This window comes from Pan troglodytes, chromosome 22, assembly GCF_028858775.2.
Source record: "Pan troglodytes isolate AG18354 chromosome 22, NHGRI_mPanTro3-v2.0_pri, whole genome shotgun sequence".
In the NCBI taxonomy this organism is placed as follows: Eukaryota; Metazoa; Chordata; class Mammalia; order Primates; family Hominidae; genus Pan; species Pan troglodytes.
Window position 1 is genome coordinate 15570156 of NC_072420.2, and position 23884 is coordinate 15594039.

Here is a 23884-nt window from a genome sequence, read left to right on the forward strand (position 1 = left end):
TAGAAAAGACAGACAATTTCAAAACAAATTATATATTCTTGAAAACATCTCCAATGTTTTCCATATTTCAATAGTTTGGATTAAACCTATGAATTTCTTAATATTCATCAGAATGTAATTCAACATTCTTTATTTGTGAGCATTTCTAAACATTGATAAAACTTCAGAATACACAAATGATATACACTCAGTTTGATTCTCCACTTTTATCCATTTCTTTTTTGATTCAGTCATTCAACACAATTTTATAGAACACCTCCTAGGTACTGAGCAGTGTTCTGGGAACTGGGGATTTTCATGGTAAACAAGATAACAGGGTGCTTGCTATAATGAAGGATATTCTATTGTGTTAGCTGTGTGTGTTTGTGTGTCCGTGTGTGTGTGTGTGTGTGTAGAGTATTTGGGGAGGTGTGTCTAAACACAATAAGACAATTTCAGAGAATAATAAGTGTTATGAAAGAAATAAAACTGGGTGATGTGAGAGAATTTGTTGCTGAGGTTAGGGTTAGGGGTTGGCTGATTTAAATGGAGTATCCTCCAAAGACCTCTGCCATACAGTAATATATGCCCTGAATTATTGACCTAAAGGATAAGAAGATGTAACTTATGTGAAGCTTTGGAGACAGTTTTCCAAGCAAAAGGAACAGCAACAGCAAAATAATTGAACTCAGAATTATCTTGGGTTGTGCAGGGAAAACAGCAAGGCTAATGTAGTGAGAGAAAGGAGAATATTAGTGTGTGAGTTCAGGGAAGTAGACTGGAGCCACATCAAGAAAAGCTTTATAGACCATGTGTGGTGGCCATGGAAATGTGCCACTTAGATCTCTTGCTGCGGGACCCTTCTTTACTGACAGCCCCAGGACTGCCCCTCTGTATCCATCACTCCATTTGCACTAAAGCCATGCTCCCTTTCAGTAACTGAAAAAATAGGGGTATTGTTTGAGCCCATTCTAGTGGAATGTAGGGTTCCTGTAATGGAAAACTTTAGTATAAGAATCCTCCATCAATCTGACCAAAGCTTTCTCAGTATTCTGCTGAAGTATGAGACTCTCTCTACCTGATTCTTCTTCCTTTTCCTTATCCTTTTACAGATGTCAGATTTACGTTGCAGTCTAAAGGCTTTCTCTTTAGCCTTCCTAGCATTTCCTGCCATAAATCTGTGGTGTTTCTACTCTTTTCCTTGGGATCTAGAATGAACACACCAAGTAAAGAGGTTCACTATGAAGACACTGAAATTTTAACCATGACCTGATTTCCACTTGTCAGAGATATTTCTGGCTTTCATATGGAGAATAAATTTTATGGGGGAAAGAATAAAACGAATGGAAAGCAATTAGGGGATTATGATAGTAATCCAGGAAAGAAAGGTTGGTTATTTAGTCTAAAGCAGGAATAGTTTACATGGAGAAATTAGGGAGTTTATATATACGTGGTAATACAATTCAGAGAATTTACTGATGAATTAGTGTGAAAAGTGAGAAAAAGAAGGAATTTAGGGTGATTCTTAGATTTTCTTTTCTTCCTCTTTTTTATATTTTTGTTTTTATTTATTTTGGGGATCAGTGTTGTCTGCTGCCACTGGGAATACTGGATGAGAAAACCATTTTTTTTGTAAAAGTGTAGAGAATAAATATATTAGCTTTGGATATATTAGGTTTTGGATGTCTACTGGACATCTAAATGAAGATATCAAATAAGCAATTGATTGTATTAATATAGCAGATAAGTGAAGAGGTCATAGCTAGAGATATAGTTGTGAAAAACAAAATCATGAGAGTAGATGAGCTGACTTAAGGGGAGAATGTAGATTCAGTGGAGCATCCAGGAACAAGCCTCAGGAAGATGTTTCAAGGGATGAGAAAGAAAGCAGAGCCAAGAAAGGAAGCTATGAGGAAGAAGAAATGCCAGAAGCATGCCCAGTCAAAAAAAAACCAGAAAAGTGGATGTTTTATATGTAAGGAAATCAGCACTTGGGTCAAATACAGTTGAAAAGTAGTAAGGAGAAAGAAAAGTGACCATTGGACCTGGCAACACAGAGGTCACTACTGACGGCGACAGCTATTTTAATGGAGTACTGGGGACAGAGCCCTGTTGAAGTGGATTGAAAAAGAGAATGGACATAAGACATAAAAATCAATAAAGTAGAATTGGGAGTCCATAAGTAAACTCACTTGTTTATGATCCGTATATTTATGGCAATACATTTATGGTCAATTGATTTTTAACAAGAGTACCGAGACAATCAAATAGGAAAAGAATAGTCTTTTCAACAAATAGTGTTAGGACACCTATATATCTACATGCAAAAGAATGAAGGTGGACTCTTCCTATATACTGTACAGTAAAATTATCTTGAAATAAATGATACACCAAAATTTAAGAGACTATTGGCCTCTTAGAAGAAAACATGGGAATAAATCTTCATTACATTAGGTTAGACAATGGTTTCTTAAATATGTTACCAAAAGCACAAATGACCAAAAAAAGATAATTGGACTACAATAAAATTAGGAACATTTGTGCTACAAACAACACCATCAAGAAAATAAAAATACAATCCACAGAATTGGAGAAAATATATTATATTGCATGTCATATATCTGATAAAAAACTTGCATCCAGAATATATAAAAAACATTTAAAACTCAACAATAAGAAGATAACCAACCCAATTAAAAACGAACAATGGATTTGAAAAACACTTCTCCACAAAGATAGATAAATGGCTAAAAAGCACATGAAAAGATTCTTGACATTATTAGTCATCAGGGAAACGTAAAGTACAACCAAATGTAAATCAAAATCACAATGAGATTCCACCTCACATCCACTAGGATGGCTAGTATTAAAAAGACAGACAATAACAAGTGTTGGCAATGATGTAGAGAAATTGGAACCCTCATACATTGTTGATGGGAATGTCAAATGACGCAGCTGCTTAAAAAAACAATTTGCCAGTTTCTCTATTAGACATGGAGTTACTATATATCCAAGAGAAATGAAAAAATATTTCCACACAAAAATTGAAAGAAGTATCTGTAGCAGCATTATTCATAATAGCCAAAAAGTGAAAGCAACCCAAGTAATCACTAAGTGATAAATGGATAAATTAAATGTGATCCATCTATAAAAGGAGAAATATTATTTGGCAATAAAAAGGAATGAAGTACTGATACTTGCTACAAAATTAATGACATGTTGTTCTTCACATTGTTCTTCGCATCACATTCTAGACGCATGATCTTTTGTTTTGTTTTGTTTTTTGAGACACCGTCTTGCTCTGCTGCCAGGCTGAAGTTCAGTGGTGCAATCGGGGCTCACTGCAACCCCCGCCTCCCGGGTTCAAGCGATTCTCCTTCCTCAGCCTCCCGAGTAGCTAGGACTACAGGCGTGCACCACCATGCTCAGCTAATTTTTGTATTTTCAGTAGAGACGGGGTTTCACCATGTTGGCCAGGCTGGTCTTGAACTCCTGACCTCAGGTGATCTTCCCGCCTCGGCCTCCAAAGTGCTCGGATTACGGGTGTGAGCCACTGCACCCAGCCGATGCATGATCTTTCTGAGTGTCAGTTTCTTCTGTTAAAATGAAAGTAATACTTCCTTCCACCCAAGTTCTGGGCATAATGACTGAGGAAGAAAACAAATGCTTAAGTACTTCTTAAAGTACCAAGCACTCCTATAGTCTAGCTGAATAGTTTAAGAAAGTTTTAGTAGAAAAATACAAATGGTTATCAGAGAATATTTACCTTTTCCTCAGAAAGGGCTTTGATGTACTTTTTTCCCACTTTTTTCTTCATTGTCCATGAAATAGCTCTCATTTTTTTACCCAAACCGCCTCCATGATTTGAAGCTTTGCTTTGTTCTCCACTTCCATTTGTGGGATCTCCTTCACGTGCCTAGTTTAGAATTGTTTACAAAGACAAAATAATAAAGCAATAAAAAACATTGATCTGAAATCACTGTTACAGAGAACATTCTGAGTTTGTGGATTTTGCATGCATTCTGTGCAGCAGCCTCCAAAATTTCTAACAATCCGGACATAACACATATTTTTAAAGTTGTCCAGGCCTGGTTGCTTGTGTTACAAACTCAGAAAGTAAAATTCGTGATGTTAAAGGACTTGAGCCTCCCATCTGCAACTCTTTTAGAGAATTTTGACTATTTTTTAAATAGCTGTATGGAAGAATCATTTTATTGCCTCTTCTTGAGATGAACAAATAATATTAAACACTAGGTATAAGGAGTTCTTATGTCTACATAGATGAAAAATATTTTATTGGAAGCTTTAGATAGGCTGTAGCATCTATCTGTGTTGAATAGGCCTTAAAATATCCTCTTGCTTCTCATAGAAATTGAGATGATTGTGGTTATTTTAAAGAAGTTTTTGTGTTAATTAAATCCACTGAGAAATGTTAGATTTTTTTTCATCTTAGCGTGCACATTTCCCATATTCGCAAGCAATAGTAAATATGAACTAGTTCCAGCCATTAGTACAGAAATCTTCATGTAATTCACATGCTATATTAATCAAACATCTTATTTGGACTGCTTCAGTCTGTGCTTAGGAATTTTGTTAAACCAGTGACTCAGAATACAACACACTGTTCACAGCCACAAGACTCTATAGGTCATAACATAAAATAATGTTCTGTCAATATAATTAATATATTATGTGATGTATATTACATTATATAGAATCTATATGAAATAAAATATCCTCACCACCCACCTTGCCCCTCGCTACTTCTCAAGTCTCCCTCGCTCACTAGATCAGTGGTTCTCAAAATATGATCCCTGGACCAGCGGCATTAACATCACTTGGGAGCAGTTTGTGCTTTAGCAAGCTCTTCAGGTGATTCTGATACTCGCCAAAGTTTGAAAACAAGTGTAATAAAGTATTGCCATGCTAGCCCCCTTGCAGTTTCTCTATCAGGTTCTCACCAAGTTTGTATTTGCTTTTGCCATTGGCTTCCGCCAGATATCCAAGAATTTCTTCCTTCAGTCGTCCAGGTTTCTATTCACATGTCATATAATAGGAGAGTAATTTTCTGATTGATCACCCTCCACACTTCCATACATCCTGTTTATTGGCCCTGATTAATTATTCCTCTAAGCAGTTAACATTACCCGATTATATGTTTGTTCATTTGATTATTGTCTGCGTCTCCCACTATGATGCATGCTCCATGAGACTTGAGACTTTGTCTGTTTTCTTTGAGTGTCTAGAGTACTTCCAAGCACAGAGCTGGCACTTGATATTATATGAATAAATGAAACTTCTCATGTAGAACGTTGCAGATTTTTTTTTCTTGGAGGACATGTTTGGGTTACACGTCCTAAAATACCTTATATTTGCAAGAAAGGAAACTTGAAGGACATCTAGTTTCACACTGCCCACCATTACTGATAGGTGGACAGGTAGTCATTCACTGAATATAAAAAATGATGGGAAACTTCTCTTTAGTGAACTTGAATATTTTAATATAAAAGTTTAACCACATAGTTAACATCATTATTAATCAATATTATATTTTGCTTCATATCTTACCCCAAATTGCCTATGATAAATATGAATGGACAGCCAATTTAAACCCTCATTGCACTTTATTAATTTCTACATTCAAGGTTGAAATCAAGGCAAAGATTCTTTGCTTAATTCAAAAGCCCTGAATAAAATTTAATTCGGAAGCACTTTAAAATTTTAGAGTTAGCCTTTTTCTTTTCTCTACTTAAACTTTCTCTGTCTTCATTATAAAATTATTTTGCTAACATAAATAAGAAATGTTAATTACTACTTGTGTTACTCTACCATTTCTAAGCTTCAGAAAAATGTACCACACATATTTTTCAGGTTTTTCTAGCATTATTTACAGAAGCTACAAAGAAATTATGTTTATGTCTTTTGAGTGTTAACATTTTTCTATGCCTTTCTCCATAGCCGGAATTAAATTTCTATTTAAATATTACTTATGGTTTTGTTCTTGTCTTTTTAAGATTTGTCTTCCCCTATAGACTCCAGGCATGAAGTAAGGATTTTCATGTGTTGTTGCAACAGTACTTCCTGAGTGTCTAAGGGAAAACCTGTCATAGAGTAGTTATTTTTTGAATGAGTGCTGGATTGTTGAAAAATATGCACACTATTTTATTAGGTTTGCTAAATTCTTTTACAAATTACTAGGCCACCATTATTAACCAACGAACCTGAATGAACATGAGCTATCTTGTACAGGTTAATTCCAGAATTATAAACTAAATAGCAGTAGAATATATGTATGATTGTGGAGAATTAAAAATTTATACAAAATGCCAACTGAAAATAAAATTATATACAGTTTCTCTCTCTCTCCATATATATACACACACACATATAAACCCATATATGTGGCCAGGGAGAGATTTATATGTATATATTACATTTATTACTTACAATTATGTAAATGTTGATTGACTATATAGTTATGTACAAGTTTACTCATAAATGTGAATATATACATAATAAATTAATAAAAGGGATCATTACTGAAATTAAATTATTTTAAAATATTACAATTCAAAAAATATTTGAAAATAAGCATAGGATCTAAAAACCTATTGATCTAAAAAGAATATATTACCTGTGAGGCTGCTGAATCAGGTTCAATGGTAAACAGTATTTTCAGTTTTCTTAGTAGACACCCCTTCTCTGTACTATTTTATTAGTTGTTGTTGTACCTGTCATTAATCACTTAGCATATGTGGCCCCTACTTTATGAGATAATATGGCAAACTTTGGAGTCAGAGAAAAGGTTGAATTCTGCCTTTGTCATTTACTCACTCTGTAATTTAGAAGTAATTTTATTTGATGAAGCAAGCATATTTCTGCAATGGCAAAATAGATATACTAACAGTTCCTATGTTATAAATAGGTAAATTGCTATAGATAGATAAAGCTAGCATTGTGCTTATTTCATCGTGAGTGCTCAACTAAATGAACATATTATTGAAATTATTACGTAAACTTAATTTTATGGGAAGCTCTTCTTAAGCTACAGTTAAAATGTTCATAGTGTACAAATGTGTATGTAGCACTCACCAATGGGATGTTTCAGTGTACATTGAAGTGTGAGAGTCCAATTGAGCAGCTGTATGCTCTCCTTAACAAATTTACAGTTGGCCCACTTAATCTTGTTCTAATTTAAAGCAATTACAACTTACATAACATTTTATATATATCTATCAAATAATGTGTATAAATACAATGTATGTGTATGTGTACATATATGTATACTCACATTGTTTTATAGTAGAAATACTCAGGAAATTTGGAATTGTCAGTGTCAGTTTGAATTCTATCTTTTCGGGTTCATGTTTTGCTTTCCCAAACATCTGTTAGGCTTCTTAAAATAAGATTTTACTTTTAATGCCCAGCACGGTACTGGGTACTGATAGAGACAGGAAACAGCCAACGGTCCCTTGCGAAACCTCCCCTTCGAGCCTAAAACAGCTTGAAGGCTGAAAAACCAGACTGATGATCCTGGATGAAGCCCACCCTTTCCCAACTGATTCTCTCTTAATAATGCCCACCTGTGCACTGGGGGAAGGGGATGGAGCTATGGGAAGGTCGTGTGGTTTGCTGCAGGGAGGAGCCTGGCCTCTTTTGTTGTTATGTGGTAGCCTGGGATTCAATCTGTAAGGTAGGGGCCTGCTAGCAGGAATCTTGCTTTGCTGAGAGTTCCTCTTTTTTTTTCCTTTTCACCCAATACACCCTGCCCTACTCACCCTACAATGTGTCTGTGTGCCTAAATTTTCCTGGTCGTGTGACAAGAACCCATTGCTTTCCACAACAGTACTAAATAATGGTTTGTTCATTCATCACAAAAACATATGCAAGGCTATAATTTTAAAATGTATTCATTTTTCTTATTTTACTTTGCAAAAGTGACATTGTCTTCATAATATTTCATAATGTGTTTGCATAACATTCATAAAAATGGAATAAACTACGAACCTCAGTTGAATCATCTGGTTTTGATAAAGAATTATTCCGAAAACGATCGAAATTCCCAAAACTGCTGCTTCGCTATAAAATAGAAAAGAAAAAGGAAAGGAAACTTAGAGTTTATTTTCACTGCCCAAACTGATAAGTATATTAGATTATAGTTTAATAAGCACCGTCTCTTGCAAATACAGGCTTTAAAAAGCTCTTCTCTCTGGAATATCCAAAGGCTGTGAAGGTATACCTATTAACATTTTTATATTTACAGTTGATCAAATGTCTTTCTACGCTTTTTGTCATAGCGTTAAGTAAGCACCTTGGAGAAAATCTTCGTTAAATTATTTTAAATTTTTTATTTTAATTTTGCTCTTTGAAGTGGCAGCTGAAGAATCCTTGAATTCCAAACTAAAGCTTCTTGAAATGAGCTAACCACAAACTTAACAGCATGTAGTACTAACCAACCAACCAATAAACAAATAACAACAACAAAACACAAACAAAAAGCAAGCATCTGAGTAGATCCACCATTACGCCTCACAAAGATCAAGTTTGTTCACACGCTGGGGCCTGTGGGGTGGAGGGCAGGGAGAGGGAGAGCATCAGGAAAAATAGCTAATGCATGATGGGCTTAATACCTAGGTGATGGGTTGACAGGTGCAGCAAAACACCATGGCACATGTTTACTTATGTAACAAACCTGTACATCCTGTACATGTACCCCGAAAATTAAAATAAAAATGAAAATAAAAGATCAAGTTTGTTTAAAAAAAAAAAAAAGAACATAAGTGCATTTTCTATTACCAACTCTTGATCATTTGAAATTCTCTGCTGGGTATCAGAAAAAGAAGGCACACACACAGACTTACTAATAAATTGAAAGCAGCATTTAGGTATACACAGTCCAAGGTTGGGAGTAAAACGGAATTTTTCCACATTTAACATAGAATTACAATGAGATCTCTGGGTCAGTTTCATTCACTGGTTTTGAGAAAAAGCTCAGTATGTTAATAGAAGATGTTGCCTTGAATACCTTTTGCTTACACAGCTACATTTTTATTATGCAACTCAATGTAGGCAGGCAATTATAAATAATTTCTGATATGCAACAAAATAAATGAATCCCTTAAACATATTTTAAAATTCTTTTGAGTCATTGAGTCAAAAAATTGATATTTCCTCACTATCTAATTTTATGCATTGTTTGGGATGGTGGATATCTGATGTTGGGTTCTTTGTGTACTCATAAATCCCGAGACTATTTTCTTTCTAAAGGACTTTATCTTATTTCAAGTTTATCATATTTTAAAAACAAACTGGTGGTACTGACGTATAATCTGGTAATTTAGAAAATTAATAATGGGAGTCAGTAATCTATAAAACCTTGTACAACAAGGCCTCCCTTAATGCTCTCGATGGGATCTCGGAAATTGCTACCTTGAGCAAAACCAGGTGTAACAAAATCCACTTTACCATAGGCTACTTGAAATCACAAGTTCAAATAACAAGTTCCTGTGATCTACTTCTCATCACAAAAACATCATCAAATTTCTAAATAAAGACCCAAACACTTCTAATGGTAAACACTGAAACAAATGCGATCCATACATACATTTAAGAAAAATTAATTTAAAAAATTAACATAATTATTTCCCCAGTTATTCCAGCTCAGGGTTGCTGTGAGTGGCCAGAGCCTATCCCCACAACTCAGGGCACAAGGCAGGAACCAGCCCTGGACAGGGTGCTGCTCCATCGCAGGGCACACTGAAGCACACATCCACACTCCTCATTGTGGAACAATTTGGACACGCCAATGCCAATTGACCTGGAATGCACTTCTTTGGGATGTGGGAGGAAACCCACACAGAAATGAGAAGATTGTGCAAACCCTGCACAGACAGTGACCCTGGTCAGGAACTGATTTTTTTTTTCTCCATCAATATTATTATAACAAAATGATGTTGGAGAAAACTATGTTTTTGGAGGACCTGCTATATTGTCCTTTCAGAAATCATAGCCCATTTTAGTACAAGGCAACTTCAAGGGCTCCTAGTCCCTAGAAGCTCTTATGTCTCCCTACCAGCTATCTTTAAAGATTTTTGTTTCCCTTTTAAAAGAACTGAAATGAAAAGATCCTGACCTCTGGCAAGGGGTTAGCTTGATAGACAGTGTGATACAGAATATTGCCCCAGGGATGATAGCTGTGTTAGACACAATTAACGCCTTTTGCTGACTTGCCACCCCGGCTGGATGAGCCCTTCAGCCTGTGGTGAGAGGAGCAGAAACGAAAGCTGAAACCGAGAACCACACTGGAAAATACAAACTCTTCTTATGTAGTACTTACTAGCCTACAGTGGCTTCCCAGAATATGAATCACTCCAACTTGCCTAGGAGGTGTTTCCATCTGGCTGTCATTGCTCAGCAATCACAGAAGGGAATTGAGCGTATTGTTGTCCTGCTTATAAACAATCTGAACACACAGAAATCTATTACTCTTTTATATACTTGAAACCATTGTATGGCTGATTGGAGCCCATGCCCAAGGCAATTTTGTAGCCTACATATAGCCTGTTAAATATTAATGAGAGTAAGTGTGTGATTTCCACAATGGGATAATGGGTCCTGTTGCACAGGAGGGCACAGAATAGACTCGTTTCAGCATTTTGCTACACTATCTTCTTCCATTAAGTAATCAATAGCCACCACCTTTTAAAATTAATTCTCCCCTCATTATATCAATAAAGAAAAGCAGATTTAGGAGTCGTGGTTTAAGGACACTGGACTATTACTTTGGGTTTTGTCAGTCATCTCATCACTAATTACTCAATAGCTTTATGCCATAGGAGTATATCAATCCATGTTAAGACACCCTTAAGAAGAAAATCTAAATATTTAAAAGAACATTTATATTTGTTCATTATTCTCTAGTTTAAAAGTTAGTAACTAACTTTCTCAGATGGTTTTATGATGTATAGATTATGGCTTATGACAAAAAAGGACTAATGTCTACTATGAGGTCTGGACAATGAACACATTTATGACTTCTGTTCTTGCAAAGTTTTATGATAACAAGGTGAATTATATGGAAACAAAGCTTGCTTCCTAAATAATAGTACTTAATAAATGAGAATGTGTTTGAATATTGATAATGTTGTTTATATAATTGTAATGTATCAGACTTAGTAAATATTATCTTATGACAGAAGTTCTTATCAAGACAGAGTTATTATATAAATAAGCAGCTGTCAAAAAGAAGAGCTTAAATAAAAATGCTATATATATTTTATATAATTCTTTGTGTCTGTTGACTTTAGATCATATTTAGTCTTTATACTCTACATGAATGTTTCCAGTCTTTCCTTATGCAATTAGAAATGCATTTGTAAAATGGCACAATACCTATAGAGGGAAATTTGGCAATATCTAGCAAAATTACATATACATTTGCCCTTTGTCCCAAGAATTACATTTCTAGATGTCTGTATCAGCAATACATTTGTATATGAATTGTTTACATTTCCATATTCACTGTAGCACTTTTATATTATCAAAAAGCTGTAAAGCCTAATGTTCATCAGGAGGATACTGATTGAATAACATATGGTACATCCACACAATGCAAATGTATGAAGCTGTAAAAAATTAAATACATCTTTTTATATGCAACAGAATAACCTCTAACATACAGTGTAAGTAGAAAAAGTAAAATGGAGAAAAGTGCAATATATTGAAATACATCTAATGCCAAAATTCATGAGTTCATAAGGATACTAAAAATAAAAATGCATCCGTTACAATGGGAAATGTTATAATTATATTCTGAAAACTAACAAATAAAGGGACAACTTAGACATTTAATCTGCCTTTCCTGTATGAAACCTATTTCATCAACTAAATAGTTCATCAACTAAATAGTTGATGAGGGGAAATTGTTCTGTATATGTTCATACTTCAGCTAATCAATTAAAAATGATGAAATAATAAGATTACCATTTTGCAAACCCCTAATGCAATGTTGGATCCAGGCAATGATCATCAATGGCCACTAAAATCACACAAAAGGAGATAACCACAATATATGCTTTGTGATGGAAGCATTAAATACAACTAATGAGATATTGTTTATAAGAAAGAAAGGAAGCAAGAAAGCAATCGCACCAAGCTCTGTATCTAGCTACCACATTTAAGGAAAAAAAGAGACAGAAGAGCATGTTAAATATTACCAAGAAGATACAGTCAGTCAGAAAAAATACAGACAAGAAAATACAGAGCAAAACAACCCAGCTTCTTCAGCAAATCACTATTAAAAAATTTTAAGAAAGAGTTAAAGTATAAACTAAGAGACTTCAGAAACATATTATCCAAGTATAATCCATGAATCTTGTTTAAATATAGATCAAATAAACCACTATACCAAAAACATCAAAAGACAACTAGGTAAATTTTTTAAATGACTAGCTATTTGTTGTTAAGGAAGTAATGTTACTCTCTTATATACAATTTGAAATAATCTAGTGAGGAGCAGCAAATGTGCGGCTGTGAGGAAGAAACACAATTGGCCATTCTTGAATCATTAGCTGGACGGTGGCTATATGGGGGTAGATTTTACTACTCTCTAATTTTACATATATTTAAAATGTTCCATAATAAATTGTTGGGTTATCAAAAGAAATATTTCTATATAATAGCTAAAATGATTTATAAAAGTTAGTGGTCTCATAACTTTATTTATTTATTTACTTATTTTGAGACCGAGTCTCCCTCTGTTACGCAGGCTGGAGTGCAGTGGCTCCATCTCGACTCACTGCAAACTTCACCTCCTGGATTGAAGCGATTCTCCTGCCTCAGCGCCCCCCCCCCACCCACGAGTAGCTGGGATTACAGGCATGCACCCCCACGCCCAGCTAATTTTTTTGTATTTTTAGTAGAGACAGGGTTTGACCGTGTTAGCCAGGCTGATGTTGAACTCCTGACCTCAGGCAATTCGCCCGCCTTGGCCTCCCAAAGTGCTGGGATTACAGGTGTGAGCTGCCATGCCCAGCCAGTTTCATAACTTTAATAAGGAATCAATTTGTTTAAAAACAATCATAATATGGTTTAGGTCATGGTTGTTTGGAAGTACAGAAAGGGAACAAAATAAACTTGTGTTTCCTAAATTCATTTTAATACAACTAACTTTTCTGATATAAATATGTGCCCTTGGATTACTGTTTTCAAGACTATCTGCAATCACATGGTGCAGTTAACCTTCTTCCGCACAGTCCGCTTGGCTTACCCAAAAATAGTACAGAACCAGGGTCAGCTGGGGTGTTTGAACACATTTGTGTATGTGTGTTTCTATGCAATCTAATGAGTAATAAAGAACTTAAGGAGATTCCTTTTTTTTATTAGTCACCTCTCCAGTTTTGCAAAACAATCCTAATTATTACAGAATATTGTTTCATGATATAAAGCTGGCAGTGTTCTTAGTTATCATCTAGCTCTTCTCAATAAGGAAACTGTTGAAACTAGAACTGGCAAAAAATTTCTTTTTAAAAAATTCTCCACTCTGATATACTCTCCCCTGTGCCATTCCATTACAGAATCTAGATCCTGTCTTCTTTCCGGGAGGCTTGCTTTCTGAGCGGAATAAAAACTACGGCAAAGTTAGTTTGATAGAAAGAATGAAACTAACTCGGTTTCCTAGAATACTGACCAGCCTGTGTTTATGAACATGAATGAAAATTAGAGGGTCTCTATGTAGAAATCTGAATCAAGCTTCTGATCAAAACCAGAAGAACTTGACCCTCATTTTCTTTCTTAGCCAGCCACTAACTTTGGGAGTCTTCAAATGAAATCTCATCTCCAGCATGACTTAATATTTGGGTAAGGTGCTGGTGGAAAAGTTTCACAGTCTATTTCAAAGAAAAGATTTGCATATGTGAGTCACACATCTGCAGTACTTTGAAATATACTGGCAAATTAAAAATTACACACACTCTCCCAACAAGTTCTTACCTCTTCTAAATATTGCACAAAGAACGTTGGTTAGTAATGTACTCAAAGATCAGAATTCTGTTTCAGCACACCCTTATATGAATATTCTACTATAATAAAAGCTAAATCTCAATAAGCTTGTCAGCCTTTGTCCAAAGACACTCGAGGATTTAATTGTTCTAACTAACTCGGGTACTCAGATCTTTTGAAGAGGTGAAACAAATTTAACTCTCTTAAAATAATCAGTTAGAATTGCCTCAGTGTCATGTGGTACCAGTGGAATACACTTCTGTGGGGTATCAGGAAACTGACGGCTACAAGACAACTAGAGCTGTAAAGCCTCGTCTTTGACACTCACGTTTTATCCAGGGATAAAGGCAACCCATAGCTCAAACATATATCAATGCTTTAAATATTTTCAATGTACATCTGGACTCCAAGAACAAAAGCTGGTCTATTCTATCTCTCTGGTTCAGTAACTTTTCTATCAACTGCAAAATAGCTTCAAGAAGTGCAGATTCTGATTCCACCACGGTTTTACAATGTTTTGTCAAAATTTCCATGCTAAAGATTTGCTTTCAGAAGTTGCTGTGACACTAGAAATGTTTTCTGCAAATTGAAACCATCTCAAAGATTACCTGAAGGAAAGAAACTAGAACTAAAAAAAAAAAAAGCAGAATGACCATAACTTCTAAAAGTGGTTATTCATACCAGCCTATTTTTTGCAACAAGTTCGATGAGTAAAAAAGACTCAAATGTACAACCATATCTCATTCTTATTATTTACATTGTATCCATAGACTGTAAGTCATGCTACACTTCTGGGAAATGAATAGAAATTATGATATTCTACTTTACTTGAAAGGAGTTCTTAAATAATATTTTGATATGTTTTAAATATTAAAATTAAATAGTACTGTTACATGTTTTAAATATTGCTTTTTCAGGTAGAAAGCATAAGATGGCCAAAGAATTGGTATAATCAATTCTTTAAAAAACTATTAAAAAGGAAATGAAAAGCTTTAGAAAATGTGCCCATGATGACACTACTGTGAACTGCTCAATTTGTTTTCCCTATTGCGAAACTTCTGCTTGGCCTACTCACTCCTATAAAATTATGTTATTGTGCACTTTCTACTCCTTCTTTCTCTTCTTCTCTAACTAATAAGCCCATAAATAAGTACCACTAAAATAAATACTAAAATAAATAAATGGTACTTCTTGGTCCTCCTGGAATTCTTTCATTATGCCAACACTTCCTTAAAATTCTCAAGAATTTCCCCAGGGAACCCAGTTTTATGCCTGCCCCAGCCCATAAGGCACCCTCTGCCTGCCTCTGGGCTGCAAGGCAGATGTACGAAAAAAAGGCTCTGTGCTTATGTCCTGCTCCCCTGAGGATCTGTTTTGGCCCAACCTCTGAACCTTTACCAGCCCCATTGGAAAATGGTATTTGCTCATTGCTCTCTTTGGAGAGTTTGGACACTTAATGTAAAATGTAACACACCACAAATGCACATTCTCCCAGCCTGTACATATGTTCAATTATTTCTCCAAACTTTATTGAAGGTATTTTTTTCATTACTTTTACTCAAGTGTGTGCTAATTCCTGAACCAATGCAACAACTTTCAGATTATTTGTCCCCAAATTCTTGCCCCTCTAATCATCTACAGTACCATGTCTCATCATCTCATTCTTCTTTCCAAAATGTAAAGCTTGCTCCACATTGCCATGACCGTTACCGAGAGCTTTCCATCTGCCAAACTCCATGCCATGCTATTTATCCGTAATTATTTCATTAGATAAACACAATCCCCCTCTGTTAGGCATTAACTTCTCCAATTCACAGATGATGAGAACTGAGGCTCAGAGTGTTTAAATAGTTTTTCCTCAGTCAACAAATTAAAGCTCATACTCAGCATTCAGTGCCTGTGTGATTCTGTATGGTAACGGGTAATGCTAGTCAATCTGATTTAGCAGAATTTCTAACACTTCTTGCTGGCCACTGTGGACGAACTCACTTACATCTCTAAGCTTTTGCTCCTACTGTTTTTTATTCAAGGAATATTGGTCTTCTTTTATTCCACCTACTCAAACCCAGCGCATTCTTCAAGGGCAGGATTAAGTCTCACCTCCCTTAGGAAACCCTTTTATGATGCCATTTAGTGAACGTTTTAGTGCATATTGATTGCTGTTATTACATGATGTATCTCCAATGGATAAAAATCCTACAGTCGTGAGACCTGGGCAAAACCATGGCAAATGACAGATCCTACATTACTCTTCAAGTTAAATGTCAAAAATCTTACATCTCACAGTTACACAAAACTAAATTAGAACTTAATCATGTTGTAACTAATGACAATAATTTGTTGATGTTTAAAGACCATAAGGGTTTGCATCACGTAATTTAACATAAATACACTAAGTGGCATCTATTGCTCAAGTTAGTACTCAGAGTAAGGGCTGTCGGTATGAATAAATAAGAATCAACCCTGAGAGAAATGTATACTATATTAGTACCATGGACCAAATCATTCCAAACCATAAGAGCTAAATAGAATCCTGTTCAAATGAAAGATACACAAATATAGAATCAATTCCTATAAGCAGATTATATTCATATACAAAATAAAAGAAGTTAAAATGTATAGTAGATGTCAACTTGGAAATCTGCATTCATTCATTTACAAATACTCATTTGTATTGACTACTTAGTACCTGAAAGGCATTTTGTGTGCCTATACCTATACCTACTTAATTTATAGTTTGTCTACAGAATGGTACACTAAAATAATCACAGATTTTGGGAGTAAAATTAGCTGGAATCAATATAATTTGAATTCACTTAACCATTTTCAAAAATTAGTAGATTTGTATAATTGTTAAACAAGAGGCTCTTTAGAAATAATCACCAAATCTGGCCGGGCGCAGTGGCTCACGCCTGTAATCCCAGCACTTTGGGAGGCCGAGGGGGCAGATCACGAGGTCAGGAGATCCAGACCATCCTGGCTAATACGGTGAAACCCCATCCCTACTAAAAATACAAAAAAATTAGCCGGGCGTGGTGGCGGGTGCCTGTAGTCCCAGCTACTTGGGAGGCTGAGGCAGGAGAATGGCGTGAACCCGGGAGGCGGAGCTTGCAGTGAGCCGAGATCGAGCCACTGCACTCCAGCCTGGGCAACAGAGTGAGACTCCGTCTCAAAAAAAAAAAAAAAAAAAAAAGGAAGAAATAATCACCAAATCCGAAGACTGTGATTGCTAAAGTTATGATAAGTAAGAAAGGTAGTGGAACATATGCTATGTATAAGATGGATCACTGGATGATAAAAAATGTGTCTAATATCTAATATAATTCTCTCCCAAACTTTCATGGGAGAGAAATAAATACTGTCTCTAGTAAACATAATCATTTAGGTCACTATAAAAATGTTTTTTATTTGTTATAGGGATATTTCACTGGGATTTTTCATTGTCTGGATGAACTATCTCTTGAAACTAAAATTGGCAAAAAGTTTTCAACTCATGCACCAGCATGGATAGTTTGTCAAAGTTTCATGAAAAGCTGTGTTGAGAAGCGTTCTAAAGCCACTTTCAGAGTTAAAAAGTCATGATTAACTGTGTCCACAGTGGTTACAGAAGACAGTGGGTGTTTAGGGGAAGAAGAGAGGAACTGCATTTGCCACCTCTACTCAAATTATTTCCCTGAGCAAATTTTGCATTACTGATTTTGTTATCTAGGTACCTTGATACAGGGAGGGCAATTCAAAAGATGGATGACTGAAATTTTCAATTTGCAAAAAATATACATTGTTCTTCCATAAGTTTGGAAACTAACTGTCTTTTCTATGCATATTTTATTTTTCTATTTATTATAGAATATTAAATAATATTTTAACTAGTCACATCATTTTCAACTATTTTAATTCTATAACTAAACTTCAAAAACAAATAATTCTACAAATAAATAATTCTGCCTAAATAATACTGCTGTATAGGATATGGCAAATAGACAAAAGGTAATATTGAAGATGATGGTTTAAAAAAGCAACTATTAGTTAAGAGAAGAATAACTTTGAATATTGATCTCAATAGACCTTACTACATTAACCATAAACTTAAATACCAAATTTATTCTGGTTTTTGTAATAAGTGACTGATTTTTCTATTTGTTGTACTGTTAATAAGATTTATCATATGTATTTTATATAGTGTCATTAATCTAAAAGACAAACTATTAAAAGTATAAAAGAGAAATTATGTCTATTCAATTTTATCATCAAAGGAGTTAAAAAAGAAAACCCAAGAGTAACTTATTATTAGCTAAGTTAAATTGAGCAATTTCTTTCAGGATCTTAGATGCAAGCTTTTTTTTTCTTTTCAATAATCAGAGAGAGGAAATCTCGAAAATTTTTTATTATCTAACATGATGGAAAAATGTGCAGTACTTTTAAGCCCCAAAACTTTTAAACATATGTGATAATTGAGTATGCTAACAAAACTTTAGTTTCCTGAAATATTTCCTAACAGTTTACCCATCTCATCTTTACACTAGTAAATTCCAGTCACTCCAGTTTTTAAAATAAAATAAAATTATCACCAAGAGGCAAACATTTATAGTACTCATTACTTTGAAATTATGGTTAAATAAAGACGTAAAAATTAAGTTGGGAAAACAAAATCCTTTTAACCAACTTTCCTATCAAATTATCTGGAACAAAAACTCCCTTTTACTTCCACTAGTCTTAAAAGTCCTCTGCATTCACTCGGCCTCTGGGTACACAGTAACCTTTCTAAAGGTCTGCCCAAGGGATATTTTAGTCATTCTGTGATCTCCTTGAACACAAGTAATGACAAACAATAAGCTAATTCTCAAAAAGTTTTTTTTTTTGAGTCATTTTTACTACTTTTAAATGAGTGTGTCTGATGCATGATTTTGGGCCCCCTGATTAATGGTCACCGCCAGCCCAGCTTCTGGAGTTGTAATGTTTCTGTGAGCTTCCCTCCAGCAGAGCTCGACCATTAATCCAGTGGCATATGTCAGCTCAGCAGAGCAAGGTCACTCTTCTGCTTCAAGGGGAACCTTTTTAGAAATAATAAAACTGACAGAAAGTTCTTTTTTGCATGCTTTATGCCACCTGAGGTTGAGTGCTGCAGTTAATATCATAAAGCTTATAAACATTCCCATCCCAGGAAGCACCCGCTGCTGCTGGTCTTAGGAATTTAAACACTTTTTTTCTTAGTAAGAACAGACATGTTTATGTGGGGGCAAATATATGGTGTGTAATCCCAAATAGAGGAAGAATGGGTAGGAAAATAAAACAGTAAGTTCATGTTAGGATGTTTGGAAGAGATGTTAGTGTCCTATAACTATTTTTATTGTCAATTACATTTATTTACCTTTTAGCAAACTGGGATTTGGTTAGATGAATACTTCAATCTCCTGAGGGGGTTAATAGCAGAGTTGAAATATAAGAGTAGTGGTAAAAAGAAACTCAGTTTATAATCACTCCTTGACCTATAATGTAATGTTCAATAATTGTAGAACATTTATCTTTGAAGGAACTGTATTTTTAAAGTTATAAACATTTGTTTTATTGGTAATGACTTTTCCATAATTGATAATTAAATACAGTGAGATAGTCATAATCTTAAAGTAATTTGAAATTTTTAGATGTCCTAACATACAAATCAAACAAAAGATAAAAGATGATTGCTATGCAATAACTTACAATATAAAGAAACTATAATCATAAGTATTACAAAATGTATGTATTTAATATTTTATTACTTTTATTATTTATTTATTTATTTATTTATTTATTGAGACAGGGTCTCTTGCTCCAGGGTTGCCAAGACTGGAGTGCGGTGATGTGATCATAGCTCACTGTAACCTTGAAATCCTAGGCTCCAGCAATCTCCTGCTTCAGCTTCTTGAGTAGCTGGGACTACACATGTGCACCACCATGCTCAGCTAATTTTTTTTTTTTTTATTTTTTGTAGAGACAAAGTCTCACTATGTTGCCCAGGCTGGTCTTGAACTCCTGTCAAGCGATCCTCCCACTTCAGCCTCCCAAAGCATTGGGATTACAGGTGTGAGCCACCATGCCCAGCCACTCTTATTTAATTAAAAATAGCAGTAGCATAACTGTAACCACGTAAAGTATTCAGGGGAAAAAAAAACCCAGAAAATTCCAATTTGCTCTTTTTAACCAAATACTGAGACGAATGCCATATCACTATGTAGATTTTGATACAAGATAAATTTGACTTGACTCTTACTCCAGGAGTTTAAGCTGTTAAAACTATAAAAAATATAATAAAGAAACTTAGTTATATAATTGTATTCATTTTCCTTTTGTAGAGAAAATGCACCTGGAAGTGAAGCCAGTTAGCAACTTAGCTCAATCCTTTTAAGAAGCCAATACATTGGTCAGGTATCACGTCTCTATGTCCAGGGTCACGCCTTCACCTCAACAAGTATGGGAACTTTATTTTTTAAGCTTGCAGAAATATACAACTTCAAGGTGACTAATTCATAAACCAAACTGATAAGATATCAAAAATGGCAATACTAACCAAGCGAGCATTGATTTGCTGTGGGAAATTCATCTGCCAAGAAAAATGCATATTCATGTTGACTGATCAAAAAATTGTTTCCCCTGAAAGAAACCCTACACAGGACACCAGATCATTGCTGGAAGTTTGCTTGATTCATGTGGTGGTCAAAGTAAAGTCAATTAAGTGGTATTAAGACTAGAGACATGAAGTTCTTCTCCTAGCCTTAGGTACACATCTCACCTAAGAGAAGTCTGTCCAGCCAAAAGGGATATTTGCTTCAGCTGTTTTGCATGATTTGCAGACACAGTGGCAAATTTCTACTCTCCCACCTATTTCTAGGCTGTCTGCAAAGCAACACCCTTTTGCTAATACTTTTTGTCTTTAAGGCAGATTACATTACAATGTGTGATTATTTTGATTCTAGGAATGGTTACTTTGTTTTGATGTGGGTGTTACCCAGATCTTTATCAGTGACGCATTTACAAACTATCTTCTGGAGTAGACTACTTCTGCAGATGACTAATATTATCCATTAGTCATTTCACACTCATACATATATTGAGAAATCACTACTATGTTCTATACTATCAATGTTTTCAGTGGTAGCCAAAGTGTTATAAAAAGCACACGGAATCTGAAAGTCAGGTAGACTGAGTTCAATCCCTCTTGAATCCTCAACAAAAATCCCAGGGATGCAAATATGAGTCAGCTACATCCCCTGATCCTCTGTTCTTGATGGTGAATCTAATTGGGCGCACATACTGAAAAACTGTGAGTTTAAACAACAAAAACAACAACGACAACAAACAGAGAAATGTGGAACAAGCACAATGAAAATAGAAAGGAGGGAGAGACTTTTTTTTTCTTTTTTTTGAGACGGAGTCTCGCTGTCGCCCAGGCTGGAGTGCAGTGGCAAGATCTCGGCTCACTGCAAGCTCCGCCTCCCGAGTTCACGCCATTCTCCTGCCTCAGCCTCCCAAGTAGCTGGGATTACAGGTGCCCGCCACCAGAAGGAGAGATTATTAAATGGACATGTACTACCAGCTAGGAAGCTTACATATGGTAATTTTCTTAATTCTCACATCAACCCTATGTGACATGCTTTAAGACTTCCCCTTTTCATGATTACCACAATGAGGCTCAAGAGGCTTAAGAAAATGTTCAAAGTCCCCTGGTTAAGAAAGATCAAAGTAAGACATTCACACTCAGGTCTCTATGCCTTTAGTTCACGTTACCTACTGCTCTGCTAGACTGACCCTAATACACTACCCTGGGGTAACTGATGGAGGCTTTCTTGAGGAAGTGACAGTCCACCTATAAATTCGAATAGATGAGAATTCATGAGTTGGAAAAAAAGCACAGAGCATTTTAGGCTAAGAGAAGCACAGACAGAAATGTATGAGAGTGGTCAGATCATCAGGAACACGGGCCTCAGTCTACCAACCAAACCAGAAGATCTGGTATTAGGGCCCAGACATAGGTATTTTTATAAAACACCCCAGATGATTTTAATATTAGGTTGGTGCAAAAGTAATCACGGTTTTTGCTATTTTTTTTTAATATGCAGCCAGAAAGCATGGGTCAAGGGGGTCAAACAGATGTTTTACTTTTTAGTTTTCAAATGATTCCTAATAGAGGTCTAGTGGGTTGTGGCGGAGTTACATTTGGATGTGAGGAAGGAAAGAATAACAAAGACTGGAGAGTGTAGGTAAAGGCAGTCAAGTCAAATGTGGGGCTGGCAGCCTGAAGGGATTGGTCAACTGGAAGTGGAGAAAGATCTAGAGTAATTGGAAGGAAGGAAACAACTAAAAACCTAATCCTCACTTCCAATTAGTACAAGCTCACGGACTATGTTATGAGCTGAATTGACTCCCACAAATTCGTATGTTTGAAGCCCTAACACCTTGTACCTCAGACCATGACTGTATTTGGATATAAAGCCTTTAAAGAGAAAATCAAGTAAAAAATGTGACCATTAGGGTAGGACCTAATCCATTCCTACTGGTGTCCTTATAAGATGATGTTTGGACACACAGAGAGAGAGATCAGGAGCACACAGACACAGATGAAGAGGCAATAAAAGGGCAGCCATCTACATGTCAAAAAGAAAGGCCCAGAACAGATCCTTCCTTGAAAGCTCTCTGTGAAACCCACCTTGCCAGCACCTTGATCTTGGGTTTCCAACCTCCAGAAGTGTGAGAAAGTGGATTCCTGTTGTTAAAACTACTCAGACTCTGATATTTTGTTATGGCAGCTCTAGCAAACTAATACAGACTAAGTGAAGGAAGGAGGGGGACTTAGCCAGCTGTGGTGACAAATGGCTCTCTCTATCTATGCAAGAATCACTTCATCTACCAACAGAGATAGTTTAAAATCTTCTGCTATTATTAATCAATTCTTAATGGAGGACATTTTTGTTTTCTACTAAGAAGCTAATATGAATGCCTTGTTTCTGAAAGTTCATCGAAATCTTTAACACTAGAAAGGAGGAGAAATGGATCAGTTTGGTAATGATAAATTTGGAAACGGATATGTAAAGCATGGACTTGATTCCATTATTGTAAAAACAAACAAACAAAAAAAAACAAAAAAAACACAGTTTTCAGGGATTTTGAAACTATTTATCTCCAAAGCAAGGCAAAGAAAGACTAAAGAGATAAGGGTCTGATTAAATTGATTTTTAACAAATCCAGCATCTTGGTAGTCAAGGTAGTGACCTTATAAAGCTTCCTATAAAATACAATATCCAAATTTCCAAACAAAGGGGAGGCTACACTTCTGTCATTTCTCTAGCTATTCATCTGATCTTTCTGAATATTATCTGAACACTTTTCAAGTATACCTAATACATTTGGCCCCAAACATTTTGCTACCTGCTTGGGATAAAACTTGATTACAGATTCATATTCTGTAAAATGGAAAAGCTAAAATGTATTAGTGCTTTGTTTGGAGAGAAGTGGTCAAGGCTAAAAATTATTTAAAAGGTGCACTACGAATTAAAATAAAATCCAATGGAAAATTATATGTTTAAGAAAGAAGAAGAAGCCTTTGGAAAGTGAGACATCAATTTAGGGGTGAATTTCTGGTGACTGTAAACAATGGAATGAGGCCATTTCTCCTTGGCATGCAAGCACCAACTGGAAGCAAGAATGGGACAGGACAGTGGAAACTTTCTGTCTGCCATCTTTAGACAGCATGTAGTAAGTTACCTATAAATATCCAAATGGATAAAGTAAGTACAAATATATCCCAAATTTAGAGTCTTCTCAACACCCAAGTCAACTGGGCCGTTCCTTTGTCTGAACCACAGTTATCCCTTGCCTGGTTTCTGCAATAGTCTGTTAACTGGTCTCACTCCCTTCAGTATATTTGAAACAC

General features: G+C 35.5%; 1 protein-coding gene across 4 annotated transcripts in view; it reads right to left on the reverse strand.

The window, feature by feature from the left end:
* Positions 1-23884, reverse strand: part of SAMSN1 (SAM domain, SH3 domain and nuclear localization signals 1) — a 175264-nt gene that overhangs the window by 27943 nt on the left and 123437 nt on the right. For 3 of the 4 annotated variants that reach the window (XM_009442827.5, XM_016938412.4, XM_514833.6), the window contains 2 exons: positions 7987-8058; positions 3746-3895 (listed from right to left, as the gene is read on the reverse strand). In XM_009442827.5, the coding sequence (XP_009441102.3) occupies positions 3746-3895; positions 7987-8058 (222 nt within the window). Of the gene's footprint in view, positions 1-213; positions 3627-3745; positions 3896-7986; positions 8059-23884 lie in introns of those variants that run through there. The other variant, XM_054675301.2, reaches the window with a different exon arrangement.